At 42.3% G+C, this 24,341-nt stretch overlaps 1 protein-coding gene across 5 annotated transcripts in view; it reads right to left on the bottom strand.

Annotated features, from left to right (window-relative positions):
* EML1 (EMAP like 1) overlaps positions 1-24,341 on the bottom strand; it is a 194,813-nt gene that overhangs the window by 41,313 nt on the left and 129,159 nt on the right. For all 5 annotated transcript variants that reach the window (XM_061159408.1, XM_061159407.1, XM_061159403.1 and 2 more), the window contains exons 3-4: positions 22,215-22,350; positions 8,302-8,436 (exon numbers count right to left, since the gene is read on the bottom strand). In XM_061159408.1, the coding sequence (XP_061015391.1) occupies positions 8,302-8,436; positions 22,215-22,350 (271 nt within the window). The remainder of the gene's footprint in view (positions 1-8,301; positions 8,437-22,214; positions 22,351-24,341) is intronic.

Raw genomic sequence — 24,341 nt, 5'->3', positions numbered from 1 at the left:
GAAGCGGTCACTCATGGAGCTGTGCATTTGTTTGGTTTTGGGCTCTTTGATTTTATAATACAATAAAAAGATTTTTCTGCTGTCTTCTTACTTAGATTTGCACCAGTTTAATGAAGACGGAGTCTGAACACCTTTTCCTTAATTAATTGGCTATTTGTACTTCTTTCTCTGTGAACTGCCTCTGCTCATACCTTTTACCTACTTTTCTATTGAGTCGGCTGTCCTTTGCCTCCCTGGTGTGGGTGAGCGACCTTTGGAAATGGAGGTCATTGACCCTTTTCATGCGCGGGTGTCACCCGTGTTTGTAGAGAGCATGCGTCTTCATGGACTGCTCCTTTCCACTTCCTGCCTTGCCTCATGCTGTGTCCTGCACATAGCAGGGGCTCAGTGAGTCAAGTGGTGCTGGGAAAGTGACTGAATAAGGTGACAGAATTTCTGTGAGGTCTCTAATGGGAGTTGGAGAATTCTACAATGTCCTGAAGAAGAGAGGCACTTAGGACTGAGGATTGGGGTGAGCAAAGCTATGCAAACATCAGCCCACACGCTACAATGGGGAAGGCAAATAACAGTAGTGGCTATCACCTATGGAGTCCCAGTGTTGGCAAGCCCCATGCAAAGGATGCTACCGACGTACACCATCCTGTTTAACCCTCACAGAGGCCCTGAGCGGTAGGCAGGTGCTAGTTTTCACTGGTGCTGAGAGGAACCTCAGTGAGATTAAGTAACTAGTTCACAGCCACAGAACAAAAGTGGCAGAGCTGGGATTAAAATTTGGTTATGGCCATGACGTTCCTTAAGCCTAAATTCTTCCTGTTATATTGACTAGGGTAAAAAAGATACATTCAACAAATACTTATTGGGTACCTACTGTACCTACTAGGGCTTCTCAGGTGGCGTTAGTCATAAAGAATCCTCCTGCCAACGCAGAACACGTAAGTGATGTGGGTTTGATCCCTGGGTTGAGAAGATCCCCTGGAGAAGGAAATGGCACTCCACGCCGGTATTCATGCCTGGAAAATTCCATGGGCAGAGGAGCCTGGTGAGCTACAGTCCACGGGGCCACAAAGAGACACAACTAATCGACCGAGCACCTACTGTATACTGGGCCTTGTTCTAGATGCTGGGCTGGTCTGACAACTAGAAAAGTCTTCCTGGTTCCCAAATGCCCAATTAAAGTGCATTTGTCTAGGTAAATGATGGTCCTCATCTGAGAAAACGTTGTAAGAGTGTATTTCCTGAGACAAAGGCATGCTTACACAGCAAATGAAAAAGAGGGCTACAAAATGTATGCAGAAGAATATAATTTATGCAGAAATTAAACACTACACAGCACCCTAGAAACAAAGTCTGGATGGAAACACAATAAAGAGGCAGCTGCAAGTCCTCTGACTGCCACGACTATAGACGGCTTCCCTTTCCTCTTTTTCCTATATTTGGATATCCCAAAACACAGGTTACCTTGTGTAAGAATAAATTACTTCACAAAGGAAAATAAATCCTGCTGGGGGAAGTGGGAGCCAGGGTTGGCAGATGAGGATATCAGGGCACCAGAGAGGGTGGGCAGCCAGTGGATGAAGGACTTGAACCCAGGCATCAGTGATGCTCAAGGAAAAGCTAAGCAAAGCTGAGCCTTAAGGACCTCTGACAGACTTCATTTTCTTGGGCTCCAAAGTCAGTGAGGACAGTGACTGCAGCCATGAAATTAAAAGATGTTTGTTCATTGGAAGAAAAGCTGTGACAAACCTAGACAGTGAATTAAAAAGCAGAGACATCACTTCGCTGACAAACACCCATCCAGTCAAAGCTATGGCTTTTCCAGTAGTTGTGTATGGATGTGAGAGTTGGACCATAAAGAAAGCTGAGTGCCAAGGAATTGATGCTTTTGAACTGTGGTGCTAGAGAAGACTCTTGAGAGTCCCTTGAACAGCAAGGAGATCAAACCAGTCAATCCTAAAGGTACTCAACTCTGAATATTCATTGGAAGGACTGATGCTGAAGTTGAAGCTCCAATACTTTGGCCACCTGATGCAAAGAGCCGGCTCGTTGGAGAATACCATGATGCTAGGAAAGATTGAGGGCAGGAAGACAAGGGGTGACAGAGGATGAGATGGTCGGATGGCATCACCGACTCAATGGACATGGGTTTGAGCAAACGTGGAAGATGGTGAAGGACAGGGAAGCCTGGCGTGCTGCAGTCCATGGGGTCATGGAGAGTTGGACATGACTGAGCGACTAAACAACAAACAAGGACCTCCAGGTGTCATCCAAAAAGACTGTCTCCGCTAGTATGGAGAAAAGTGAACCCTCCTACACTCTCAGTGGGAATGTAAACTGTGGAGTTGCTATGGAAAAAAGTATGGAGGTTCCTTAAAAAACTAAAACAGAGCTATTATATGACCCAGCAGTCCCACTCCTGGGCATATATTTGGACAAAAGTGTAATTAAAAAAGATAATGTACCCCCGTGTTCATAGTAGCACTATTCACAACAGCCAAGACTTGGAAGCAACCTAAACATCCATCAGCAGGTGAATGGATAAAGAAGGTGTGTTCGCGCATGTGCGTGCACACAATGGAATACTACTCAGTCACACAAAAGAATGAAATAATGCCATTTGCAGCAATAGGGATGGACCCAGAGATGATCATACTAAATGAAGTAAGTCAAACAGAGAAAGACAAAGGATATCACTTATATGTGGAATCTAAAATATGATGCCAACTGAACTTATCCATGAAAAAGAAACAAACTCACAGACATAGAGAACAGGCTTGTGGTTGCCAAGGGGAACAGGGTAGGGGAGGGATAGACTGGGAGCTTGCAATTAGCAGATACAAACTATTAAACACAGAATGGATAACCAACAAGGACCTACTGTATAGCACAGGGAATTACATTCAATAGTAATAAATCCTATAATAAACCATAATGGAAAATAACACATATATTATTATACTTATATATTTGTTGTTGTTCCTTCACTAAGTCGTGTCTGCCCCTTTGTGACCCTATGGACTGCAGCATGCCAGGCTCCTCTATCCTCCACTGTCTCCTGGAGTTTGCTCAAATTAACGTCCATTGAGTCAGTGATGCTATCTGTCTCATCTTCTGCTGCCCCCTTGTTCTTTGGCCTTCAGTCTTTCCCAGCATCGGGGTCTTTTCCAATGAGTTGGCTCTTCCCATCAGATGGCCAAAGTAATGAAGCTTCGGCTTCACCAACAGTCCTTCCAATGAATATTCAGGATTGATTTCCTTTAGGATTGACTGGTTTGACCTCCGTGCTCTCCAAGGGACTCTCAAGAGTCTCCTCCAGCACCACAGTTCACAAGTATCAATTCTTCAGCACTCAGCTTTCTTTATGGTCCAACTCTCATATCCATACATAACTACTGGAAAAACCACATAGCTTTGACTATATGGACCTTTGTCAGCAAAGCGACGTCTCTGCTTTTTAAAACATTAGCTTTCCTTCCAAGGAACAAGCACCTTTTAATTTCATGGCTGCAGTCACCGTGCACAGTGATTTTGGAGCCCAAGAAAATAAGATCTGTCACTGTTTCCACTTTTTCTCTTTCTATTTGCCATGAAGTGATGGAACTGGATGCCACGAACTTTTTTTTTTAATGTTGAGTTTCAAGCCAGCTTTTTCACTTTCCTCTTTCACTCTCATCTAGAGGCTCTTTAGTTCATCTTCATTTTCTGCCGTTAGAGTGGGTATCGTCTACATGTATATATATAACTGAATCACTTTGCTGTGCCACGGAAACTAACACAACATTGTAAATCAACTATACTTCAGTAAAAAAAAAAAAAAGCCTTCCTCATTGAAGGCTGACGTTTCAAGGAGGATGGAGCTGAATGTCCTGCTCACAGTTCTGACCTCGCAGCCGGGATAAAGCAGCCAGCGACGCAACACTAAAGGGCACCCAGGGGCAAGTCTTCATGCGGGAGATGTCCTCGTAATTTTGAAGCTTTTTTCACATTTGTTGACCCCAAAAATGGGCAGTTTGTGTGTTACAACATGGTTTCCAGCAGGTGGCCGTCACATTTCTTACCTGGACAAAATCAGCTCACACTGCAACAACTTTCTGACGAAGACCAAAGGTCTTGCTTACAAAGTTGATATATCTTATTCCCCTCAAAATGACAATGGGGGAACCAGTTGGATAATTGAAACATTTTATCAATCTGGCAACATTAACTGTACATTCTAAACAGTAGCTGTTTTTCTGTCCGATATGAAACACTTATTAAAAAACAAAACAAAACAAAACCCTTTTCTTGGATTAGTCTACTGGCTACATTAGATAGTACAGATTGTTTATCAGAATGTTACTGTCAAGTCCCTATTTAAATTTAATAAGTACTTTATTGTGACACAGATCACTATATAAATAATTGTTAATATTCACAATATACCATCAATAATACATGCAGTAAATATTACATTGCTGTATATTGCTTTTGTTCCTATGAAAATTTTGTCAGTGCAAAGATTAATAAGTGCTGTTAAAATTCTGTGGCTCACTGCAAGGAAAATATTTTAAAATGTTAACTATTCTAAGATAAAACTCTAAAGTGTCATAAGAGAGACTGTTGACTCTCGTGACCATTTCCAAAGAAAATGAGATACATGAGCAAGGAGACGGAAACTACCAGGGAGATAGTTGCTTTGAACATAAAACATGATGATTATTCAATAAATTAATGTATCTTAGAAAATGTAAATGTTTAGGACCTCAAAATACTATTACTTTATGTTTGACAGTAAGATCTATACAATTGATAGGAAATGGCTTTATATTTGTTGTGATTATTATTACAGAGACACATGAATGCTGAAAGGAGCCTCTTTCTCATTTTCACAAAAGTGCCAGATGTGCTAAGACAGCTTTGCATATGGTGTGTGGTAGTTGAGAGCTTTATAGCAAATAGTTTGGGACTGATACAAGTTCAAGCATGGCCCGGTGTGAATGACTTCCTTCTGTGAATCAGGACAGACCCAAAGTCACAGCTCTAAGGTCACCCTCACTCACTCACGTTCTGATGAGCTTTCCTGGGGTCTCAGCATCTGCACACCAGCTCGTTCTGATGTGACATTAACAACCATGAGAATATACGGTCATTCCTCTGTATCTGCATCCAAGGAATCAAACACAAGCATAAAAATCCATGGTTGGCTGAATCTGTGGATGCGGAACCACTAACTGAAGGACTTGAGCATCCGTGGATTTGGGGATGGGAGTAGGGGTGGGGTCCTGGAACCAACAGCCCTTGGACATCCTGGGGCGACTGTATAATATTTTATGTCTCCGTAGCCAATTAGAATTTCCCAAAATCCAGGTTGTACTCATAAGAGTGTCCTGTGGATATAAGTTAGTATGTGTTAGACCAAAAAAAGACTAACAACGTCAGACGGCATCCACCACCTTCACCTTACAATCGAGGAAAATCAAGTTCAGAATTTTGGAAAGCCTCATGAACCATATTTTCTCCTACTCTGCACAGGTCTTGATTCACAACAGCTGCCGCTACTGAGTGCCAAGTGCTATGCTGAATGTTTTCCTACCAGTTAGCTCTCTGAGAAGATTCAAGGGCATTAAGATATAAAACCGTTCATTCACAGAGGGGGAAAAGCTGAGGCTCAGAGAAGTGAAGTGGCCAAGTTCGTTCACAAACCCAGATTTTTCTTTTACTCCAGAACCTGTGTCCTTTCCATTACATCTTGCTATGTATAGTAATCATGCATGGACAATGGGTTAAAAGATAAGATCGTGGACAAATATTTGTGTGTGATGCGCAAGAGGTCGTGCTATCTTAGACTACTGAGGACCATAATGTTTAAAAGCGGAATTGCACCTTCCATCCCTTTCTTTGCCTGCTTTAAGCCCTGGAGACTGGGCACTGGTCCATGAGACTCCAGCTCTGGTTTGGTACAAGTTCCAGGTAACTCAAGAGAGGGGCTCTTGATGGGGGATGGAACGGAAGGATGAAGGGAAGTGGACAGGCAGTGACGGATGCACCGGCTTGACCTTCACCTCTATTGTTTCTAGCTGCTTCTTCCTTCTGTCTGAGTTACCGCTGCCATCATTTCCGCGGGTCCCTAAAGGTGTCTGCCAGTACCAGCAATGACCCACAGAAGGCAGGAACTTTCTCTCTGATACTCCTTAGGTGCAACTCAACCAGTTCCGCACTACATGTGGTGGTGGTGGTGTTGAGGTGCTCAGTTGTGTCCGACTCTGTAACCCCCTGGACTGCAGCACACCGGGCTTCCCTGTCCTTCACTGTCTCTTGGAGTTTGCTCAGATTCACGTCCATTCAGTCAGTGAGGCTATCAAAGCATCCATCCTCTGCTGTCCCCTTCTCCTCCTGCCCTCAATCTTTCCCAGCATCAGGGTCTTTTCCAGTGAGTTGGCCCTTTGAATCAGGTGGCCAAAGTATTGGAGCTTTAGTTTCAACATCAGTCCTTCCAATGAATATTTAGGGTTGATTTCCTTTAGGATTACCTAGTTTGATCTCCTTGCAGTCCAAGTGACTCTCAAGTCTTCAGCACTACATGGGCCTCAACTATTCTTGGGATCTAACAAGACAAAGAACTTATGTTTAAATGGCCAATGTTCAGTTGCCTGAATTATTTTTAGAAAATGATTAGTAAATTTTCCCAGTCCTTCATTTCCAAATCAAAATTTCCTGGCATTAAAAAAAATAACACTCTTTGTAAATATCTTTCATGGAAATATTTACCCAGCACACTGAGCAAAGACATAGGATTTAAAAGATACAACAGATCTGCAGTTTGCACAATGCAGATTCTTTCTGGAAATTCTTAATACAAATCAGATGTGCAGAGAAGGAGCCAAGTTTTTAAGAACTGCCTAGATCTCGACATCTCAGGTCTACTTCCAAGCTTACCCTAAATTCAGAAAAGCCTAAAGGCCACCCTGCATCTCCCACTTATTCATGCTCTGCTGCTGTTGTAACCACTTGGCCTTATTTCCAAGGTATTATCACCCAATTAGCATAATCTTCTGATAAGAAGTCCTAATAGTCTAAATTAGAAGACAGCCCCATGTCAGTGGTTTTGAGATTGTTAATTGGCTGTGGATTTGACCTGCTAGAGACATGCGACGTGCCTGCATCTCTTCATAAAAAACATATCTTTTAGGAATAAAACCAAAAAAGAGCGTAAGCTTCTTTTACAGGACTGAATCAGAGTGGACTTACAAACTTGGAACTTTTACAGTCTGTGGGTTGGAGTCCACTGCTTTATGACTAAGCCTTCTCCTTACATGAACATTTGGTAAAAAAACAAAAACCAAAACATGGTTAGCCTGTGAAGCTGAAATCCCTTCGTAAGCTTTGCTCAACAGAGAATAAAATTTAAAGCACAATGTTTAAAAAGAGAGAATAAAGTATGTTGAGTAGATATACACAGAGAAACTGTTCTCATATACACAATACATTCTTAGACATAAAACAAGCTGTTAAAATGCCCCAGATTAGCTCTCACTAATAAAATGTTACTATTAGTTTAACAAGGAGTTATCATAATCCATTATAAACCAACCTCAAAGAAAAAGACTCATGAAACCAGAAAGTGGTTCCTATTTCTGGTGTTAGCTCGATATTAAAAGTAATTTCTGACAAATCATGCAATTACAACTTTTTACCCAGTCTGTCGTAGAAAATATTGTTGACAAACTTAAGCCACTAAAGTTAATTTTAAAATGGCAGCTGAGAGGGACTTTCCCGGTGGTCCAGTGGTTAAGAATCCGGCTTCCAATGCAGGGGCCATGGGTTCGATCCCTGGTTCAAAGCAGGGGACACAGGTTCAATGCCACTAGGCAGCTAAGCCTGCATGCTGTGACAACTGGGCCCTTGTGCTCTGGAGACCATGCTCTGCAACTAGAGAAAGCCCGTGGGCAGCAACGAAGACCCAGGGCAGCCAGGAAAAAGGCAAAAAAAAAAAAAAGGGCAGCTGAGAGTATTAGAAATACAGTGTCCCACACTTTATCAATTCAGAAGCTTCCCAAATTCCATGGAGTTGGTACTAAGCAAGTTCTCAAGAACGCCTTCTTCATGTATAGGGAGTCGAAGTCACAGTTTTCCACCTGGCTGGTAACTGGGGTGAGCTGTGACCAGGAGCTGTCGGACACGCCCACAGTGATGTCTGGAGAAGGCGCATGTGCCACGGAGGGCCCCTAGCTTATGTGCACATGAGGGGGCCTTCGGATTCACCTCTGGGGAAGAGAGGTCACACGATATCAGAACAGCAGGAACCGGCGGGAAGACGCCCCTTACCTTTCACTGTTCTTTTTGCCACTGGAAGAACTGCTGGTGGATCCCGTGCGGTTCCGGTTTCCTTTGGAATCCCCATAGCTTTCCCTTCGACCGCCAGGAGACACCCGTTCGGAAGAGCTGGTTCTCTTGATGGTACTGAAAATGCAAAGGAAATGACAGTGAATTGACAGAGAAATCCTTCCCGGAGTGGATTTATCCTACTGCTTAATACGAAAACATATACACAGAACATCCTATTTCCATGTGGATACTTAAAGAGAGAGACTGGTTCTAAATTCCTTACTACAGAGATCAAAATTTTTTTCAGAATGTCACTTGAGATCTGTGCCTCTACTCATTGCCTTTGTAACAGTTGGTGAAGTTCAAGGTCATCGGGGAAGTTGAAAGGTACGAACCCCGACAATACCACGAGCGCCCTCCACGGCCTGAGCGGGAGGTGACCCCACCCTTCTGCAGGCTTCAGTCTAGGTCAGCGGTGCTCAACCAGGGGTGACTCTGGCCCCCAGGGACGTCTGACAGGGACACTGGCTTGTCACAACTGGGGGAGCGGGGAGGGCCGCTCTGTCTAATGGGCGGACGCCAGGGAGGCTGCTGCTATAGCTGTGAAGTCACTTCAGTCGTGTCTCACTCTGAGACCCCATGGACTGCAGCCCGCCAGGCTCCTCTGTCCATGCGATTCTTCATGCAAGAATACTAACCCACTTAGAGTGAGGTGCCGTGCCCTCCTCCAGAGGATCTCCCTGACCCAGGGATTGAACCCACATCTCTTGCATTGGCAGGTGGGTTCTTTACCGCTAGTGCCACCTGGGAAGCCCCAAATACCCTTATAAAGCCCAGGAGAGCACTATGACAAAGACGGTCCAGACCCGAATGTCAGCAGCGCTGCTACTGAAGAACTCTGGTCTAAGGGCACATGTGGGACAAACACAGTCCACTCTCTGTGGGATGCCTTGTTTAGAGGGGGTCCCCATGCCAGTGCTTACTTCCTTTAGAAGAACCAGAAGGACTAGCATGGTTGGAAGCCTGCTGTGGGATGTCTAGGGAAGACTTCCTGAAGATTGTGAATTTCTGGGAGAGAGAAAACGAGTACCTTGGATGTGCTGCAGTTACACAGTAGGCGGGAGCCTGTCCTAGGAAAAGGGGTACCCCCTCACAGTGACCCACAGGGGTGAGGGGTCAGTTAGCCAGGGCAGAGGCTGTAGCTTGATGGTCTGCTCTTGGAGCCTGGAAGCATACTACAGGCATTCTGTAAAGTTTTTTTTAATCGTCATCATTAGGTCATATGTTTCCTGAGATCTCATCTCATTTATCATTCTTGTATTCTTTGCAGAGTCTAGTAGAGAAGCTTGATAAATATTTATTAAATGAAAGGATGAAATAAATGAAACAATACATGGGACTGTCACACTGATAAAGGATCACAGGGAGATGCTATCATTTAGCACCTGCTCCGTGAGAAGAAAAAAAAAGGAGACGGGTGAATGGAGGTGCTGCTCCCCGGCAGGGCTGTGTGTGTGTGTGTGTGTGTGTGTGTGTGTGTGTGTGTGTATGTGTGTGTGAGGGCAGCGGCCTGGTGTGGATGCAGAGTCAAGGTGCCGGTGGGCAAGCACATAAGTCTGCAACCCGGGAGGGGACTTAGGACGGCAATGCCAGCGGGGGTTATTGAACCACGGAGGCAGAGGGAATCTCCACGCTGGGAAGGAGAGGAGATGAAAATGAGGACAGCCTTTGCCTCTTGGGAAAGAGAAACTCTGGACGAGGTGGGCTGAAGAACTGCCTCTCGGGAGGCAGAGAAACCTGGAGAGACCAGAGAAGCAAGAACCCAGGGAGGACGGTTAAGGTGCTGGGGCTGTGGATGGAGGAGGGGACCTTGATGATGAAACCTCAGAGGCTCCAGTGAGCACAGAGCCAGGAGAGGGTACATAGGACCCGAAGTTCCATCAGGAGGATACAGGAGCCCAGGAGCTCAAGACATGGAGACTACTACCCCTGGGCTGGATACGCCTTCCTTTCTCATAATTAAATAACACAGAGTGTCCAAGAGCCTTGCACATGAGATGCTCCTGCTGTCTTCCCTCCATTCCCTTTTCCTTCTCATCTCTGTCTTCCTTCCAGCCAACTTCAGTCCTTCTTCCTCTGTAACGTCCAACCAATCAGTAAATAATCTCTTAGCATGATTTTTAAAACTGCAGGGTGTATCGGTTTTTGAAAAAACATCTCGTTCTCTGAGTGAGTGAACATAAATAAGATGAGCATAATCACAGTGACTGGAAGACACTTTCTGAGGAGGCTCTTTGGTCACCGAGGAAACTCTGAATTGACGGCACCGTGATCTCACAGCTGGGATCCACACGGGTGTGCCTTAAGAGCAAAATGTGAATTTTTAGAACTCTCAATTTGAGGACAAGGAAATTACAGCTCTGGGGAGAGCATTACATTTCTGAAATTCAGGACTGAAGTCTAAAAATTACAGAAGCCTTTGTACTAAAGTTCAAGATCTTCCAGTGACGATAAACACCAAGCTCAGTTCAAGTCTCCAGAGTGTTCTCCGCCGAGCATCTGACATGAGGCTCTCAGGCACCCCGCCCTGGCAGCTGGCAGCCTCCAGCATCACCTCTGTGGCGTCCTTGTGGGAGTTCAGGGCAAGTTCATGGCAATTTGAAAGATTGTATAAAGCACCCTTAAAGAGCTGAGGCACCATGACTGTTAATCAATGATAGCAAACGCTAGCCGATTTGCTAATAATTAGCACTCAACCTAGCTCCTGGAAGAGTTAAGAGGGGAGATCAGTGATGAAGCAGTGGGCAGCAACAGTTCACACCTATGAAGAATTTTGCATTTCATACACATCATTGAATTTAAACCTCAAATCCCCAGGGAATGTATCATTCCTATTCTACAGACTTTATTTTCCTGGGCTCCAAGATCACTGCAGACAATGACTGCAGCCATGAAATTAAAAGACGCTTGCTCCTTGGAAGAAAAGCTACGACACACCTAGAAAGCATATTAAAAAGCAGAGATATCACTTTGCTGCCAAACATCCGTATAGTCAAAGCTATGGTTTTTTCAGTAGCTATGTATGGATGTGAGAGCTGGACCATAAAGAAGGGTGAATGTCGAAGAACTGATGCTTTGAACTGTGGCGCTGGAGAAGACTTTTGAGAGTACCTTGGACTACAAGGAGACCAGATAAGTCAATCCTAAAGGAAGTCAACCCTGAATATTCATTGGAAGGACTGATGGTGAAGTCGAAGCTCCAACACTTTGGCCATCTGATGTAAAGAGCTGACTTACTGGAAAGACCCTGATGCTGGGAAAGACTGAGGGCAGGAGGAGAAGAGGGCAACAGAGGAGGATGAGATGGTTGGATGGCATCATTGACCCAATGGACATGAGTTTGAGCAGACTCTGAGAGACAGTGAAGGACAGGGAAGCCTGGTGTGTTGCAGTTCTCGGGGTTGCAAAGAGTCAGATGTGACCGAGCCACTGAATAACAACAACAACAGATGGGGGGAGAGCTTCAGGGTACCAAGTCAAACGGCTGTGGTCACATGACCCCTAGCTCTCTGCTGAATCTCTTAGTTAACAGCACCTAGGGAACTCTCTGATAATCCAGTGGTTAGGGCCCCGAGTTTTCACTGCCAAGGGCCTGGGTTCAATCTCTGCTCAGAGAATTAAGATCCTATCAGCCACATGGCGAGGCCAAAAATAAACAGAGACCACCTGCAAATTATGAAACACTGCAGCACATTAGTTTTGAGGACCTGCTGAACAGAGGTGCTGAATGTCTGAAAACCCAATAAAGGCTGGCAGGGAATAGATACATGTATATGTATGGCTGAGTTCCTTTGCTGTCCACTCGAAACTATTACAACACTGTTAATTGGCTATATTACAATATAAAATAAAAAGCTTAAAAAACCCAGCAAAGGTCAATAAGTAATAACAGCTACATGATCGAAGACTTCAGCAATGGCAGGCATCAGGTAAGTCCCTCTAAGCGACTACACTAGAAGGCAGGTGAAACTACCAAAGTGTCAGCGAGGGTTACACTGGAAATCTAAGTACCCCTCACCTGGCCATTGATCTGTTCAGTGTATAAGCATTGAGAAGACTCACAGACCTGTTTAATCTTTGTATGAGAGGCATGGAAACAAAGCAGAATAAACATGAGTGTAGTAATAAAAGCGTGGAAAATTATTTTGGTAAACTTCAATAAATTACAGAATACACTGCACATTAAAACAGGAAAACATTTTGGTCTGCATATACAGACTTGGGTATAATCCATCACAACCCTTTCAAGATATTTGTTATTTGTATATTTGCATTAAAATGTTAATCTTTTTTTTTTAATCTACTATTGTTGTATACTCAAGAAGAACAAGAAATTTCCTTTTGAGAGCCAAGGGCTCTTATGAATTAAAGAGGACTTGCTAGGACTCAAAGCCAAGGACAGAAAATAGAGCTTGAAGACAAGACACTTGCAGGAACAAGGGCAGTGAGAAGGAGTTAATACTGTATACACTCTGTGAGGAGCCTCCTGCAGGAACCAGCAGGGAGTAACCAAACAAGTTATGTTCCCTCAGGACAGCAAGGGAAAAACCACGTTCTTTATTTTCAAAGTGGTAGAAGTCCTGGCTTGGGAGAGAATGTATAATCACACAGCACATTTTTTAGTGCTTAAGGCAAGTACGTCTGGTGTAGAAATGCACTAATAATACCATCATTTCTTCTTTTCCCTCCTGCCTTTGGCCCCCACTCCCAAACCCCATCCTTTCTAAGTTCTGAAAACGTAGTTGTTCTTTACACTACCCTGCAGTTGCATTCAATGGCTTTTGCCGACTTAAACTAAATTTCAAATGTAAAACTGAATCTCTGCAAATGGAGAGTGGAGGAAAAGTGGCCATCTTTCTTCTCATGGTTAGATAGTAACTCTAAGTGTAATAAGCTACCATGACTGCTGTCTTTCTTTCATTATGTGATTTGGAACCAAGAATTGGCTTTCCAAAACTTTGGGGAAAAGACCCCAAACTTTTACAATTGAAAAAAAACATGAATCTTGAGGGGAAGCTTGTACTCGTGACCAGAGATTTTCTAATGAGGTCATCTGTCATGACAGCTGGAGTGATTAACACTAGATTAGAAGAATTATCTACTTGACAAATGCAGGAAGGAAATGGCAACCACTCCAGTATTCTTGTCTGGAGAATCCCTTTGACAGAGGAGCCTGGTGGGCTACAGTCCATGGGGTCATAAAGAGTTGGACACGACTGAGCACATGCTCGACAAATACTTACTTGGAATCAACTTATACTGGGCGCTGTGCTGAGCAGTGGCAAGTCAACAGGGACCAGAACTAACCTGGCTTTTGTCCTGCAAGGGTGAGCTAATTGTGACAGACTGAGGTCATGCACTTCAGTAATTAAGAAAGGCTGAAGACATCATTGTAACAGCAACAACAAAAAGGTATTTTCTAAGAAGGCTGGTGGTCTTAGAGAATTTGACACATGAAAATTAAGTTGGGTTTTTTTTTCTATCATATAAAGTCAACTACCCGAGCCTAGGGGGCTTCCCTGGTGGCTCAGATGGTAAAGAATCTACCTGCAATGCAGGAGACTTGAGTTCGATCCCTGGGTCGGGAAGATCCACTGGACAAGGGAATGGCTACCCGCTCCAGTATTCTTGTCTGGAAAATTCCATGGACAGAGGAGGCCGGAGGGCTACAGTTCATGAGGTTGCAAAGAGTGGGACTCAACTGGGCGACTAACACTTCACAACCTGAGCCCAGAGTGGGGAACTGTATCCATTCTGATAAGAGGGTAGGTGCCAATTCATCTTCCTCTGTTCAACAGCACAATACTCCCATCTCTAATCTTGTTACAGAGATCAGACTCAGAATATGAATTTAACACACACCTCTCAGTGGATCTCAATGATAAATATATTAGAAAAACAAAACAAAAACAACAACCCAAAGCAGATTTAAATCCTTAAGCACCGGGCACTGACTTCGGGGCTTTCACAAACGCTGTACTGCTAACGAGCGCAGCTATTTTTCCAAAGGACTGTCAGCTGTTTGTTTGGAAACCATGTATATTTACCATACTATCTTCCAATTGGAGTGGAGCATTTTAAAAATAATGCTCTCTTTTTGTACCAGTTTTGTTCTTTTGATCTCTCTTCTCACAGCTCTGCCCTATTGTAAAGCTCTACTTAGGGGTGGAAAGAATGAGTGATTGTCTCCGTTTTGAGCCAGTGGGAATGTTATTCTATTGTCAGCTTCAGCATCCCCACTGAGCAAGGTATGACCTACAACGTCTTCCCTGATTCTCTGCCTTTTCTTCTTTGACTAATGGAAACAAAGCTTTTCCCAAGGATTCCAAATCAAGCCCCCAATCGAAGTCTTAATTGGCAACACAAAGGACAACCCCTGGGTGCTGGACAATTTCCAAAGGGGATTTTGTTCTTCGGTCCTAGGCTGAAAAAACCCGAAAAAAGAAAACAAACATATACCCACCCAGACGCCACAGATGCCCCAGTTCGTTTAATTTAGAACTCTGATTACAGAAAGTCTCTAACACGATTATACATGTATTTTAAATGGCTTGGAGGTTGTTTTACTCCTAACGGTCAGAAGGCCCAGCTTGCTTCTGTTTTCAAAACTCTCTCTCCTTAGGAGAGATCCATAGGAACTTTATCACAGAGTAACTGTTAACACACCACTGTTTGGGTTTCCAACTTCCAGATGGATGAGAATTCACATCCACGGAAGCCCGTATAAGGCAAAGAAACAGAATAACTTAATCACTACGCCCTATGCTGAAAACCAAGAGTCTCAGACAATCTAGAAAACCACATATTTCTAGTTGACTGCTGAACAACAGCTTATCAAATGACTTTGATCATTTTGTAAATTAGAAAGAAAGTCTACAGAGGACCAAGAATATTTATAGAAGGAAGGTTACTGTCTAAATGCTAATATACAGGGGCTTCCTGGGGCTCCAGTGGTTAAGACTTCACTTTTCAGTGCAGGGGTGCAGATCCCATCCCCGGTCTGGGAACTAAGATCCCACATGGCCCATGGCCAAAAAGCCAGAACATAAACAACACAAGCAACACTGTAACAAGTTCAATAAAGATTTAAAGTTGGCTGATATAAAAAAAAATCTTTCAAAAGTGCTAATACACACACATATAGACAGTATGCAGGCTTAGTTGCTCAGCCGTTGCTCAGCGATCCTTTGGATGGTAGCCCACCAGGCTCCTCTGTCCATGGGATTTCTCAGGTAAGAATACTGGAGCAGGTAGCCATTTCCTTCTCCAGGGGATCCTCCCGATCCAGGAATCAAACCCGAGTTTCCTGTGTCTCCTGCATTGCTGGTGGATTCTTTACCTGCTGGGCCACTGGGGCAGCCTGTATCAAATATGATGGTTACTAATTATCCTCCCTTCCTTCTTTCCTTCCAAGATAATATTGCCGAGACTGAGCCCTGTCCATGAGCTCCTTCATAACTGGAGGAGCAGGGGACCCAGGCCTCTCTCACAGCACAGGCTTGCGTCCTGACCTGGGGGCTCAGGGACTGCAGCCCCTTATTAATGGGCAGGTCTGTGTCAGAGTTGCAAGCTTCTGGCATCTCTGCTCAGTCACCCTCACCTCTGCCTGCTGCTCCTGTCAGCACTCTTGGGGCTTCTCAGAACATCACTGTTTCTAACGAGCATCATCCACACAAGGGCACATGAGAGGGATGGTTTCCAAAGAGTAATTATATGAAGCACTGTTTTTTTATAAGGAGATGCAAGCACTGACCTGGAAATCTTTGCAAGAATCAGCCCATCACAGTGAAAGGAGTGTGAGCTCTGGCACCAGACAGACCTGGGTTTGAGCCCACGTTCTCTCCACTCACTTCATCCCAGACCAGTTACTTCACTTCTCTGAGCCTCAGTTTACCCACTGGCAAAACAGGGATAACAACACGCCCCTTGGAAGGTTGTTTTGAGTATAAGTGATAATGGCATTAAAAGCTTGGTGCTTTGTAGGCTTTTATTATATTATCATCAAAAATGATTTCTGCCATCATCACTGATTTAAAGAGGGGCTGAAACACCACTGTGCCTCTGTCTTTGTGAAAAAGTAGACAGTGTATCAAAAAGGAGAGACGTCACTTTGCTGACTTTGACCATAGTCAAAGCTATGGCTTATCTAGTATCATGTATGGTTGTGAAAGGTGGACCATAAGGAAGGCTGAGCACCAAAGAATTGATGCTTTCAAACTGTGATGCTGGAGAAGACTCTTGAGCATCCCTTGGACTGCAAGGAGATTGCACCAGTAAATCCTAAAGGAAATCAACTCTGAATATTCATTGGAAGGAATGATCCTGAAGCTGAAGCTCTAATACTTTGGCCACATGATACAAAGAGCCAACTCACTGAAATACACCCCGATGCTGGGAAAGATTAAGGGCAAGAGAAGGGGGTGACAGAGGATGAGATGGTGGGATGGTATCACTGACTCAATGGACATGAGTTTGAGCAGGTTCCGGAAGATAGTGCAAGACAGAGAAGCCTGATGTGCTGCAGTCCACGGGGTTGCAAAGAGCTGGACATGACTGAGTGACTTAACAAAAACAAGTCAATCAGATTCTACAGCAGAGTACTAGTTATTGTGGATCAAACGCAGAGGCTTCTACAAAAACAAAGTGCAAGAATACTTGACATAAGCACTCATGAGATGAACTGAAAGCTAGAAATATAATCTGCATTTCAAATTTTACTTTTATCATATTTTGCTCTGAAAAATTTTTTCATTTTACTTAAACTCCAAATACATAAAGAGATATCAATTATAAAAGTGAATTTTCGAGAATAAAGACAAAGAATCTAATTTTCCATTAATTATTTGCTACTTTAAAAAGTCAACCTTGAAATTCAACAACTCACTCTTAAACAGCCAATGGGTTAAAGAAAAAAATCACAAGAGAATTTAGAAAATATCTAGAGACAAATGAAAACAAACAAAAAAGATTCTAAAACTTGTGGGATGCAGAGAGCAGTACTAAGAAAGAAGTTTACAGCTATGAAAACACAGAAAGATCTCAAATCAACAAATTAACTTTATTTCTACTTCTCAAGGAAGTAGGAAAAAACAACAATAAATAAACCCAAAAGTTAGCAGAGGGAAAGTAAAAATAGAGATTATAGCAGAGATAAGCAAAATAGAGAAAAGAAAAACAATAGAAAAAAATCAAGAAACCAAGAGTTGATTTTTTTTAAAAGACCAATAAAAGTGCTAACTCCTCCATTAAACTAGAAAAAAAGAGAAGACTGAAATAACTTAAATGAGAAACAAAAGAGAATATTACAACCAATGTCACAGAAATAAAAAGGATTATGAGACTATTATGAATAAGCAATGCGTTCGAACCGTGGTGCGCTAGAGAAGACTCTTGAGAGTCCCTTGGACGGCAAGGAGATCAAACTAGTCAATCCTAAAGGAAATCAACTCTGAATATTCATTGGAAGGGCTGATGCTGAAGCTCCAATACTTTGGCCAATACTTTCTTCTGATGTGAAGAGCTGACTCATTGGAAAAGACCCTGATGCTGGGAAAGACTGAAAGAGGAAGGAGAGGAAGGCAGCAGCAAATGAGATGGCGGGATGCTACTACCAGTTCAACAGACATGAGTTTGAGCAAACTCCAGGAGACAGTGAAGGGCAGGGAAACCTGGTATGCTGCAGTTCACAGGGTCACAAAGAGCAGGACCTGAATGAGCGAGCGAGCAACAACTACCAAACTGAATTTAACAGCACATTCAAAGGATTACACACCATGAGCAAGTGGGTTTTCCACCTGGAATGCAAGGACCATTCAATGTAAGAAAATTAATACAATACACCACAGTAACAGAATGAGACAAAAATCACACCATCATCTCAACTGATGCAGAAAAACCACTTGACAAAATTGAACACCCTTCATAATAAAAACACTCAACCAAATAGGAAGAGAAGAAAACTACCTCATCATCGTAAAAGTCAAAAAGTAAAAATGAAAAGCCCACAATGAGTATCATACTCAATGGTGAAAGACAGAAAGCTTCTCCTCTAACGTCAGGAATGAGGCAAGGATACTCCCTCTCACCACTACTATTGAACATGGTACTGCAAGTTCAAGCCAGAGCAATTAAACATGAAAAAGAAGTAAAAGGCATCCAAAGTTGGAAAAAAGAAAGTAAAATTATCTGTTTGCAGATGACATGATTTTATATGTAGAAAACCCTAAAGATTCCACAAAAAACTGTTAACAACTAATAAACAATTTCACTAAAATTACTGAATACAAAAAACAAAACGCAAAAATCAGTTCCATTTCTATCCACTAACAATGACCAATCTAAAAAGAAAATTAACAACCCCATTTATGATAGCTTCGAAAATGACAAAGTACTTAGGAATAAACTTAACCAAGAAGTTGAAAGACTTATAGACAGAAAACTATTAAACACTGCTGAAAAAAAATCAAAGAAGATACAAAGAAATGGAAAGTCATCCTCCGTGGGATTGGAAGACTTAATATGTTAAAATGTCCATACTACCCAAAATGATTTACAGATTCAATACAATCCCTATCAAAATACCAATGGCATCTTTTGTAGAAAAAAATCCTAAAATTCATATGAAATCCCAAGGGATCCGAAGAGCCAAAATAACCTTGAAAAAGGAGAATAAAACTGGAAGACTCACATTTCCTGATTTCAAAACATACTACAAAGTAACAGTAATCAAGACAGCATGGTACTGGAATAAAGAAACACCAAATTGTTTTAGTTGCTGAATCGTGTCAGACTCATTTGTGACCCCAATGGATTGTAGACCGCCAAGCTCCTCAAATATAAAATGGTGCAATCATTAAGGAAAACACTATGAGAGTTTCTCAAAAAGTTAAAAATTGAATTATTAAGTTGGTGCAGACATAATTGCAGTTTCAGACTGTGAATTTTACATCATTACAACTAGGCTCAATCAAGACTTTATTAATCAAAGCAGGAACCAGTGCAATCAAGGCATTTTTGCCAATAAGAAATAAGTTTGTTTATTCCTGCTGTGTAAAAACCCATGCTTTGGGATTTGAGGAACTCTTGGAAAGCATTTTCTGTCTCCTGCTGGTTGTGGAAGTGTTTTCCCTGCAAAAAGTTGTTGAAATGCTTGAAGAAGTGGTAGTCAGTTGGCGAGAGGTCAGGTGAATATGGCAGATGAGGCAAAACTCTGTAGACCATTTTGTTCAACTTTCGAAGCATTGGTGGTGTAACCTGTGGTTGGGCACTGTCGTGGAAAAGAACTGGGTCCATTCTGCTGACCAACGCTGGCTGCAGCCACTGCAGTTTTCGGCGTCTCTCATGGATTTGCCGAGCATAGTTCTCAGATGCAATGGTTTCACCAGGATTCACAAAGATGTAGTGGATCAGACGGGCAGCAGACCACCAAACAGTGACTGTGACATTTTTTTGGTGCAGGTTTGGTTTTAGGAAGTGTTTGGAGGTTTCTTCTCGGTTCAACCACTGAGCTGGTCATTGCCTGTTGTATAAAATCTACTTTTCATCACAAGTCACAATCTGAGAAGTGGTTCGCTCTTGTGTAGAAGAGAAGACAACATTTCAAAGTGATGATTTTTTTTACTTTTGGACAGCTCATGAGGCACCGACCTATTGAGCTTTTTTACCTTTCCAATTTGCTTCAAATGCCAAATGACTGGAGAACGGTTGACTTTGAGTTCTTGGGCAACTTCTCATGCAGTTTTAAAAGGATCAGCTTAGATGATCCTCTCAATTGGTTACTGTCAACTTCCGATGGCTGGTCACTGCACCCCTCATCTTCAAGGCTCTCATCTCCTTTGCAAAACTTCTTGAACCACTACTGCACTGTACATTTGTTAGCAGTTCTTGGGCCAAATGCAGTGTTGATGTTTCGAGTTGTCTCCACTGCTTTGTGACCCATTTCGAATGTGAATAAGAAAATTGCTTGAATTTGCTTTTTGTCTAATATCATTTCCCTAGTCTAAAATAAATATAAAATAAACATCAAGTAATAAGTCATTATCAAAAAACATAAAGCAAGGAATGGTCATTAAAATGATATATAACATAACCACATTTATTTAAGAATGTATTCCAATATTAAATGGCCAAGTTCAGCAATGCAAAACTGCAATTACTTTTGTACCAACCTAATACCAAATGATTTAACAATCCACTTTGGGGTATATACCCCAAAAAAGTTCAGAGCAGGATCTCACATCTCTGTACACCTATATTCACTGCAGTATTATTCCAATAGCCAAGAGGTGGAAGCAACCCAAATGTCCATCAACATGAATGGATGAAGAAAAGGTGGTAAATATATGCACAACAGAATGATATGAAGCCTTAAAAAAGAAGGAAATCCTGTCACAAGCTACAATGTGAATGAACTTGGAGGACATTATGTTAAGTGAAAGAAGTCAGCCACAAAAGGATGGATACTGTGTGATTCCACTCATATGGAACATCTGATGTCGTCAAAATCATAGAAACAGAAAGGAAAAGCATGATCACCAAGGGCTCTGGGGAGGACTTCCTGTTTAAGAGGTATAGTTTCAGTTTTGCAACATGAGAAAGTTCTGGTGATCCACAGCAAAACAATGAGAATATACTTGACACTGCTGAACTGTACACTAAAAAAGGCTAAGGCGGGAAATTTAATGTGATGTGATTTTTTTTTTTTTTCCACAATGAAAAAGAAAGAAAGGAAGAAATGGTAACAGATGGCAATCTGAAACTTAAAAAAAGTCATAATTGTCAGCCTTATAACATCTAGATGAATAAAAGACAGTCTATATCTATTGGCGCCGGTTAGAATCCAGGAGGTCATTTCATGTTGGTTATAAAAAAATGATTCAATTAAGTAATAAAAAGGTATGAAATGAGGCCAAGAATTTCATTTTAAAGTTCAAAAAGCCCTGCAAAATCAATTTTCTCAAAATTCACAAACAATAAGTGCATAGAGTTCTATATGATGAAACACCATGCAAATCTGCTCAATGAAGAGTCTATGTAGAAACACTATGTATCTAAAAGATATGATGGGATTGCTGTATTTTCATTCTGGGTCACAATGCAGCCTCAAATCTACTCTCATCAACTCACAGGGACCCCAGCGCATGGCAGGGCACACTGACTCTGAATCCCCAGCACCCATAAAGCAGGGAGCATTTTAACGAACGCTACAAGTTCTTAGAACAAGCTCACGAGGTGAGAAGAATTTCTTTAAGACTTTCTGTGCCATATGACCATCAGGTGTTTTATTTTTTTTTATTTATTTATTTTTTTTAGGTGTTTTATTTTTTACAGCATAAAAATTTGGGAAAGTAGGCTGGCATATAAAATCTGTAATTTGAATATGACAATTATGAAATTATAAAAAAGTTAAGAGCAACCCACGCTCTCTCTGACAAACATCACCTGAAACTCCACTGTTAAGTGCCATCCAAATTTTACTGACAAAAATTTGCGCTCAGTACAGCAATCTGAACTTTGCTCTATTCCAAACCCTTGGGACCTGCGAACAGCATATTCATTTTTTGTATAGGCTATACTCCCACTTGTTTTTATTGTTTTATTAAAAGTGACGTTTAAGTAAAAACACCAAATGGTACACTGTGGCTTTAGTGAATGAGATTTCAGATTATGTGATTAAATAAAAAAAAAAAAAGCAGAATAACAATCAACATGGTTTCTGTTTTGGCAACACACCAAATACTGTGCTTTCACAAGCTTTAACTCAAAGGAGACATATTGAAGTGTCATACAGAAGACTAATACTTATTTTGGCATCTGGGTTGCAGCAGCTTTCACCGACGGCGCCTCTTGCCTACCTTTTGGTTGTGGCGGGGGCAGCGGCTTCTCTCCTGGCCCCCGGCGGGGCTGGCAGGGAGCCGCTGGCTTTCTTTGGTACCACAGCGCCGTTGTTGACGGTGGTTCTTAAAGGCAAGGTCTGCACCAGTGGTCTTGCTGGAAGACAAGCAGAAATGGCAATTAGAACTTTTCCCTTTTCAAGGGAACTTTACAGGACGATAATGTAGAAAGAGAAAGGGCATCCGTTTCAAAATGCTAGCAGAGTGGACAAAGGTACAAAGACAACTCTGAAACAGCAAACCCAACCACTCAGAAGGGACCACTCAGGAGGGACCTACGTGTAACCTGTGAAACTACAAAACTTCTAGATGAAAACACAGGAGAAGAATCTCTGTGACCTTGAGTTTGGTGATGAGTTTTTAGATATAACACCAAAAGCACATCCATGAGAGAAGAAAAATTAATAGCTTAGGCCTCATTAAAATGAAAAAAAAAAACCCATAAAAACTTTTGCTCTATGAAAGACATCATTAAGAGGATGAAAAGACAATTCCTAGACTGGGGGAAAATATTTGCAAGTCACATATCTGATGAAGGACTTGTATACTGAATAGGAAAAGAACACTTAAAATTCAACAGAAAGAAAATGAATAGCCCAATTAAAAAAATGGGCAAAAGATCTGAACAGACACCTCACCAAAGAATATATACAGATGGCAAATAAGCATATGAAAAGATGCTCAACATCTTTTGTCATTAGGGAAATGCAAATGAAGACAATAATGAGATATGTCTATTCCACCTATCAGGATGGCCCAAGTCCAAGACACAGACTACATACGAACTGCTGGCTAGGAAGCAGAGCAACAGGAACTCTTCTTCAGAGCTGGTGGGAATGCAAAATGGGGCAGCCACTTTGGAAGGCAGTCTGCCAGTTCCTTACTAAACTAAGGCTTATAGATTTTACCATCGTGGTTGTTGCTTAGTTGCCAAATCGTGTCTGACTCCTGCCACCCCATGGGCTGTAGCCCACCTGGCTCCTCTGTTCATGAGACTTCCCAAGCAAGAATACTGGAGTGGGTTTGCCTTCTCCAGGGGATCCTCCTGACCCAGGGATCGAAGCATGTCTCCTGCATTGGCAGGCAGATTCTTTGCCACTGAGACACCTGGGAAACCCCAAATTTTACCATAGGATCCAATAATTGTGCTGGACACTAAGTATTTACCCAACTGATTTGAAAACTTATGCCTACACAAAACCTGCATTTAATATTTGTTGCTATTCAGTTGCTAAGTCATGTCTAACTCTTTGCGATCCCATGGATTGCAGTACGCCAGGATTCCCTGTCCTTCACTATCTCCTGGAATTTGCTCAAACTCATGTACATTGAGTTGGTGATGCCATAAAGCTGTCAAAACTGGAAGCAACCTAGAAGTCCTTCAGTGGGTGAGGGGTAGACAAACTGTGGTCCCTGCAGGCAACGGAATAGGATTCAGTGATAACAGGAATGAACCAATCCATGCAACCATGGATCAATCTTAAATCCAAATTGCCAAGTGCAAGGAGCCAGTCTGACAGGCTATACACTGTATTATTTCATTTAGAATGACACTTTATAAAAAGTTAAACTATAGAAATAGAAAGTGGATCAGAGGTTGCCAGAGACTGGAGATGGTATGACTAGGTGAAACACAGAGGTTCTTTGGGGTGGCAAGGCTATTCTGTATGATACTGTAATGGTGGAGTATGACACTACACAGCTGTCAAAACCCACAGATCCTTTTGTTTTATTAAGAGTGAACCCGGATATATGCAAATAATGGTCAATTAGGAGATGGGGGAACCCCATGATGGAATGCAGATTGAGACAGAAGACTCTAACCAACCATGTTAGAAATACACAATACAACCTCATGGAAAGGGGTGGAGAGGAAAGGGGCCAACAGAGGAATTTTGGGAATGAGTAGAGACTGGAAGACTACAAAAGGAACTGCATGTCAGTACTGTATTCTAATAAGAGTCGGTAAACTTGTTTCCCATGGGGCCATGGGTGAACAATTCTGAAACCACGATGCGTGGACACAAGAACTGAACAACTGGTAGATGCACCAGAGGATGGAAGGAACCAGCTTCCGGCTATTGGAGA

The sequence above is a fragment of the Dama dama genome, chromosome 13, assembly GCF_033118175.1.
Source record: "Dama dama isolate Ldn47 chromosome 13, ASM3311817v1, whole genome shotgun sequence".
Classification (NCBI taxonomy): domain Eukaryota; kingdom Metazoa; phylum Chordata; class Mammalia; order Artiodactyla; family Cervidae; genus Dama; species Dama dama.
The sequence above is the reverse complement of the archived record's forward strand: the minus strand, read 5'-3'. Positions and strand labels throughout refer to the sequence as shown.